Genomic DNA, 8,073 nt, shown 5'->3' on the forward strand with positions numbered 1-8,073 from the left:
CTCTTTTATCCTAAAAGCACATTTTATTTTATAAACGTAGAGTATTGCACCCTGGGTATGCAAGTAAAAATTTTTAAATCGAACGGTAATTCCCGTCGTCCTTTCTAAAAATATTTTATAAAAAGTCTCACCACAAGGACGGGCGTTACAACGTAGTCCCCCTCTGCTAACATATCGGTGTCCATCCCCGATCGGTGATGATGAACTGTATGCTCCATCCCTCCCAAGCAAGATCACGGAAGTCATCCAGAATGATCTCCTGCTCAACAAGTATAGGCCTCGTCTCCAGGGCATGAGCTGCTGATCAACTACTTTGGCCGGTCTCATCTATCTCATGTTTTCTTCCGCTGGTATTAATATACTATTTAACCACAATGAAAGTAAGAATATAATTAAAATAATTGTGTAATTATATTATTGAAGAATTATACTATATTGAACTGAATTGAAATTACTCGTCCGAACAAAACATATTTTGTTCGAACTAACCATCTGTAATCTAACTTCTTAGTTTGAAGTAGGAAAATCTCTGTTCGAATGGAATATTCTGTTCATTCGAACAGGAAATTTGTGTTCATTCGAATGCATTTAATTTGTTCAAATATATATATATATATATATATATATATATATCTATTTGGCAACTGAGCGTTCGAAGATTGAACGGGAACTTGTCAAACAGCCATGGCTGAGTTGACTCAGCCGCGAACGCAAAAACTCAATCTTCTTAAGAATCCTTGGTTTTAATGGGTAGAAATGATTAAGGAGTGAGACCCCATCATTTCTACCGATTATTTTGGTGTTAGCTGGCCAGAAAATGCCAAAATGGAGAACTTGTTTATTTGAAATCCAATCCCCTCAAACACAACCCATTCGAACAAAAAAATAAACAATAAAATAGGAGAAATGACCCATACCTCTTAGAAGTACTTCAAATGTGGGCTTGCTACGATGGATTTCATGGCGGAGGAGTAACAGGCTATGGGTTCTCGATGGGGGTTTTGTTCAAACTTTGCAGTAAATGGCAATCTATTCAAACTGGGTATATGATGTCCTTGACGTCTCGTTCGAACAATAAAAAAGTCAGTTTGAACAGTTATTATATGCATAAATGTTGTTCAAACCAACAGGAAATCGGTTCAAACGGTTATTATACTAATATATTTCTAATTATATTACTAATACTAATATATAATAATACTAATATTTATACTTAGTATATTTATTCTATTAACTTATAAGTATATTTTATAGTAATACTTACTATATTTTAGAATATACTTAGTATATTAATAGTCTTCTACTACTACATATATTATAAGTATATTATATAGTGATACTTATTTGTAATATACTTACACTATGCTATACTTATATAGAATACTTAGTATATAGAATACTTGATAATTTATAGTTTTTAATTAATTATGTTTAGAAGTTGGTATATTTGTATTTGTGCAATCCCATGTGAAATGTACCTTATTGAAATATGCATCTTATGATATTGTATTTGTGAAAATTGTGTTTTCTGGTTTAGTGTTTTGTTTATGTTTCGTGTCTGGAACCTGTGTTGGTCCTGTTCGAACACTATGATTTCCGTTCGAACATGTTATCTTGTTCAAACAGAGTAATACTTGAACATATTATCATGTTCGAATAGACTAATACTTAAAAATAAGAAACAGGGTTTGTACATAAATTAAGAATAATACTTAAAAGATAATTAATAATATCTTTAGTATCTTTAAGTTCATGTATAATAATATAGTATAACTTTATACAAATTAATAGTTCACATGAACATGCGCAGCGAACATATACAACTACTTCGCACGAATGGTGTAACTGACGTAGAAAAGACGCACGAAAAGGAATTCGCCTCATGGTTTGAACAAAAGGTATTACTGTAAAGCCCCATCTAATAATATGAACTTCATAACACTAAACTCCACTTTTTTTTTCTATCTAACATTAATATAACTATAATAATATTTATTAATCTAGGTTGTATCAAAATATGGTGAAAATTCAGAAGAAATCTCACAAGAACTGTATGCTCTGGCATGTGATCCATCCAGGCTGGCAATCCAATACTCAAGATGTTTAGTGCGTGGATATAGCTTTCACATAGCTGACAGAGAACGATATAGGAAAACTCAAAATTATGGGGTCGTAGTCAAAGGAAACTATGGGGATGATAACATTGACTTCTATAGAATAGTGGAAGATATCATAGCATTAAAATATGTGGAGAGATATATGGTCTAGTTGTTAAAATGTAATTGGTGGGATATCTCAAATCCTAGGTTGGGAGTGCATAACGATGAAAGTAAAATCCATTTCATGCACACTATCAGAAGTTTAGTATTACAACAAAGGCGCGCCAAAATCCATTCCAAGCAATGCCACTAAACAAATAGGAGGTTTGTGATATGTTTGAAGATCTTGCTTATCAGGTAATTTCGCTGTTATCTATTTTTAATAGTATATTGTAGATGTATTAAACATATAGACATAATATTTTTTTAGCAACGAAGTAATGTGAACAAAGTAAATAGATCAAAATTAACGATATACCATTATGTGGGTTCTCGATCTTTTCAGCATTTGTCTAAAAAAATGGTAAGTTATTATAGTTCCCGTTAAATATTAAAATAAAAATCGTGATGGTATTTGGACCAATCCCGAAGCAGAGGCAAATTATGTAAATTTAAATTTATTTAATTTCATTGTCTAATAATATTTTTGTTTAGTATACTAACTATAATATTTTTTTTTTGTAGGACAAGATGACATCTCTTAAAGAAATTGCTGCAGATCCATCTAATAAATCATCTGTCAATAATGCTCAGATCATTTCTCAAGTTCTTGGATCATGTTCTAGATATTTGAGGGGCTTAGGATGTTGCGTAAAGCCATCCTCAACATCATCATCCTCTTTTAGAGCCAAATCGAATGATGACAAGACTAAAGAATTAAAGGAAACAACATTTGTGATAGAATGATTGTGGTCCAAGGAAAAATAGTTGCTAACCCGATTAAATCAAGCAGTTGATTTAAAAACAAAGATTAGAAAAGAACATGCAGAGGAGACTGGGGACGTAGATACAAAAAATTGTGTTTGAAAAGTTGCAGTTAATTATGTCCCAAAACTCTATACTGCTACCACAATTTTAAAATTTATTTTTTCTTTAATTATCTTTCTATTATGATGTTCCAAAACATTTGAAATACAGTTTGTACGCCCGTTCGAACAATAAAATATTTCTTCAAACAACATTAATATGCAAAACCCTATTCAAACGGATAGAATGATCAAAAATAAAATGTATGTTCGAATGGGCATAATTTATGTTCGGACACAAGTCATTTGAAAACTTTATTAGTTCGAATGCATAAAATCTCAATTTGAACATAATCAAATATGGTTATTAGTTCGAAGCAAAATTTCATATTGTTCAAACGGACGTGTGAGTTCGAACTGAAAGGCTTCCATTCAAATGGTTTTTTGAGATGAAATTGGTTCGTCTAAAAAAAAATCTCATTTGAACAGTTTCAACTGGTTCGACCTAATTTCGTCCCTAAAAATCATTTTTTGATATAGGCTTTTTGAGACAAAATAGAGACAAAATTTTTCAAAAATATTTTGGGATGAAAATTGGAATTTTTGAGACAGTAGAAATGATAGAGAAAATGTTGAGTAAAAATATTTTAAAGTTAAAAATGATTTGAATATAATTTTATTTTGAAATATGTAGAAATTGTATTGATTTTTGTATTTAAATATCATGATTAGATACTGAATGGATGAAAAAAAAATTAAAAATTTGAAATGGATAAGTATTTTGTATTTAAGTGATATTAGGAATAAAATTCTAAGAAGTAATAATTCTCATGATGTCCAAACATGTGCTAAATATAATACGTCGTTATACTCATGTAAACTTATCCGTTTGTAAATTTCTTTTCAAATTTAGAACTTCTCCAAGTCTATAGTTTGTTAACCAAATTATATATAGAAAAATAGTTGATTTAAAAAAAGATACGTGACTTATAATGTAATATATTAAATATTTTTTATATAATATATTAAATTATAAAACTACATTGCAAATCTCAAACACATCACATAATTCTATATACAACTGTGAAGTGCGTAAACGACGCATAATCGCTTTGAAAAAGAGTGATATCTACTATTAAAAAATTAATTTTTTTCATGTGAGTCATATGTTTTATTCACTTTTTACGTAGGCAATTACGCTGCAGTTATACAATTTACGATTGTAAATATCTATTCTCATCTTTAATTGAGGCGGGCCTGGAATGGATCACTCGACCTAGCTCGTTTAAGGAGATATGGCAACTAGAAGGGCAGAGCGAGAAGTTGTTTCTCTATATATAGCCCTCTAATGTTAAAGAGTCGCACAGTGAAAATATTAGAGATCTGCATTTCATTTCCAAAGTTTGGGTAGCCCTTTAATTTGTCCTTTTATCTGAGTGCATGCTCATAAAGCTTGCTGGACTTCTGTTGTATCAGGTTCAACCAAAAATCTCTTCCTCTTATTCTCAGGTTTATTTCATTAATTTCTTTTATTCTTTTATGCACATCGATCGATCCATGTTCTAGTTAGCTCTATATATATACATATATAGTGAGGATCTTGTGTTTGTCAGCAGGAAGTTTCAGAATAGCAACTTGAGATATAGATGGCAGGAGAATCGGCAAGTTTTGATGGTCAAGACGATGCAAATGCTTCATTCATAAAAAATCAGGAGCATGGTCTTAAAAGATTGTCTAAGCAAATCTCAGGTATGATAGAAATCTTAGATCCACTCGCAGCATCATCTCGTAAACGTTGTTGTATCTACAAGGTTTCAGATCACATTCGCAAATCAAACGAAATGGAAGCTTATACTCCTCAGGTAATATCAATTGGGCCTAATTTCCATCGTAATAACCTAAAATTGCAAAAGATGGAAGACTTTAAATTGATATATCTCAAGAGTTTCACAGACCGAGCCGAAACAAAGTTGGAAGATATAGTGAGCACTATAAAAGATGCGGAAGAAAGTGTTCGGGAATGTTTTTCGGAGGCTATACCACTTGGAAGTGATGATTTTGTGAAAATGATCCTGGTTGATGCGAGCTTCATTATCGAGTATTTCTGGAAAAACAAGACGAAAGGGAACTGGACCGAGTATGACTGGGAAATATTAGAGCCGGGGTTGAGGAATAGGATGCAGTTGGACTTGATATTACTTGAAAATCAGCTTCCTTTCTTTATTATTGATATAATATATGACACTGCATTTCCATCTCACTCAAAAGAAGGCCCCTCGTTCATTGAGCTTAGCTTTTGCCAGTTTGAATATTACAACGTTCAAAATTTTCATCATTCTAAGTCGGAAACAATATTGCACTTCACTGACTTGGTTAGAAACTTTTGCATGCCTCCTCGAGAAAGTCGACCGAAAAGAAGTTCTCAAAATATGACGGAAATGTACAGTGCAGCCCAGCTGGATGAGGTAGGATTGAAGTTTAAGAAGAGAGAATCAATCGATAATAAATATTGGTCACCTCTTGAACTAAAATATGAAGACGGAGTGCTGGAAATCCCACCGTTTCAGTTAGACAGTAGCACGGAGATTTATGCTCGGAACCTCGTCGCCTTTGAGGAATGTCACTATCGTGAAGATCCATATATTACTGATTACTATATCATGTTAAGTATGCTTATCAAAACAGTCAAAGATATGGATGTACTTGTACGAAAGCAGATCATCGATAATTGGATGGATGGCGTCGTGGCAACTTCAATGATCAACAAGCTGTCCGGTGAAAAATATTTCTATATCCAAACGAACTCTCATTATCACAAGATGGCTGAAGACTTGAACAATTTCTATAATAATCCCCCAAAGCTCATCCCCTTGATACGTGTTTTATTTCGCACGCGTTTGATCCGTGCTATTACCATATCCGGTATTGTTGTGTTCTTTGTCAATCTGGTGCAATGTGTATCCTCTGTCCTATCGCTGAAGTAGGTCTTTTAAGTTTGTTTTTTAATTTTTAAGTATTTTAAGCTTGTTTATTTAAAGGTTGCCCCTTGGTGGCTCGTACCACCCCTTGTGAGGGGCTTGCCTTGTATGAAAGATTAAATGGTGTACGTGCATATGGTAATGAAAAATAATTATTTATTTTGTTCTCTTATTGTTTTTAGGAATAACTATTCTTCAAATGTACGCATACGTAGGAATAATAAAAGGTTCAAGTGAAATGAATAATTGTTCTGGATATGATATTATCTATTTCGTTGGAAATAAATAATATCAATATATATATATATATATATATATTGTAATCACAAAATTGTTTTAATCTATTATTACAAATAATTATATAAAACAAGTGTAAATTATAAAGTAATGTTTTGATCTTTGTAAAATAATAGTATGGATATATATCATTATTCACTATCAAAATACCACATATCCCATCCATTGACATGTAGTCCAAGTGATATATCCTTCCTAATTTATATATAATAACAAAAAGTGGTGAGTGATGTTATATATATGGGTAGTGATAGGCTTACTACCTATCTACTACCCATCTACTACTTGTAGTATTTTTATTTTTTTATCATTTTATTTTAAGTATTTTTTTAACATCCTTAATCATTAAGAAAAAATTAAAAAAATATATAAATTTATTAATTATCACTTCCTTAACTATTAAGTAAAATAAAAAATTATAAAAAAAAATTAAATATAAAAAAAGTAGTAAATGAGTAGTAAGAGGGTAGTAAGCCTATCATTTTCCTATATATATTGGGTTCTCAAAAACGTTGTAAACATAATCATTATCCCTGACACACACGTGCTACATAAAACATTATATAATATATTTATATATATATATATATATATGTGCTGGGTATAAAAATAATGTACATCCATGATATATTACCGTGGGATTAACGTAATTATTGCCAATTTTGCAAGCTGAAAAAAGAAAAAATAAATAAATAATAATAGGAAAATACTGTGCTACCGCTTGAATTGATGTGTATTTTTTCATGTGTATTTTTTTAATTTCTTTTTATATAGATTTTTTTCAATAATTTTAAATATTTTAAAAAAATAAAAAATATTCATAATATTATTAAAAAATATTTTCTTAATCACAAAATAAAATAAAATAATAATTTTTTTATTTTACTTTGTTATTTTTTTATTTTACTTCGTGATTAAAAAAAAAATTTTTAATAAATTTTTTTACTTTATGATTAAGAAAGTATTTTTTAATAATATTCTAAATTTATTTTATTTTTTAAAAATATTAAAAAGTATTAAAAAAAATTTTCTAAAAAAATAATTGAAAAATAACACATCAAAAAAACACATGCTAGAGCCAGCACAGTACTCATAATAATAATAGGACCCAATATCCTTTCCAAATAAATTAATGTACAAACTTTTGTCTGTAATCTCGTACATTCATGATGATTATTAATTAGAGCATAATGTCATATGTTAGATTGACTACTTTACAATATAAAAAAATTACAATATAAATCACGTCAATGTGTAAACCTTTTTGTGTATGGTGGTGTGCTTCCAAGGTAGATGTCTGGCTATTGTTGGACAATTCAACTCCTCATTAGAAGCTCGACTTTGATGCTCTACCATTGCTGCTATATATGCTTGGACACTCCTACCGTTCGTACGTACCTTTATGTAAATACATATAATTTTGAAATCCCAAACTCTATGGTCTCTTAACAACAATTTCTTTCTTCTTTTCTTCTTGTTTTTATACAAGTGCGCAATTTCCATTCACGCTAATTGTGGATAAAACTGAATTTTTCTGTTTCCTTTTTTTCCCCCTTCATTTTATCCTTGCAATTTCAATCAGTTTCACTAGAACACCAGAACTACCTTACCATACATGAAAATTTTCAAAAGGGCATTGCTACTATGTTGCCCCAGTCATACCGCTCATTTTGCCCAATTGACACAGGACCACGTGGTGTGTGTGCGCGTGTATATATATATATTCAAAACAAA

The 8,073-nt window shown here is 30.6% G+C and overlaps 1 protein-coding gene across 4 annotated transcripts; it reads left to right on the forward strand.

Annotated features, from left to right (window-relative positions):
• Window positions 1-4,444: 4,444 nt before the first annotated feature.
• LOC108982415 (UPF0481 protein At3g47200-like) lies at window positions 4,445-6,214 on the forward strand. Of its 4 annotated transcripts, none has more exons than XM_018953792.2 (2): window positions 4,445-4,573; window positions 4,678-6,214. In XM_018953792.2, exon 2 carries the CDS (start codon window positions 4,711-4,713, stop codon window positions 6,046-6,048), a length of 1,338 nt encoding a protein of 445 aa, XP_018809337.1. In that variant the 5' UTR covers window positions 4,445-4,573; window positions 4,678-4,710; the 3' UTR covers window positions 6,049-6,214. The 4 variants fall into 4 exon arrangements, with proteins under 4 accessions (XP_018809337.1, XP_018809336.1, XP_018809338.1 ...); XM_018953791.2 differs by having other exon boundaries at window positions 4,681-6,214; XM_018953793.2 differs by having other exon boundaries at window positions 4,445-4,540.
• Window positions 6,215-8,073: the final 1,859 nt, after the last annotated feature.

This window comes from Juglans regia, chromosome 6 (genome assembly GCF_001411555.2).
Source record: "Juglans regia cultivar Chandler chromosome 6, Walnut 2.0, whole genome shotgun sequence".
Taxonomy (NCBI): domain Eukaryota; kingdom Viridiplantae; phylum Streptophyta; class Magnoliopsida; order Fagales; family Juglandaceae; genus Juglans; species Juglans regia.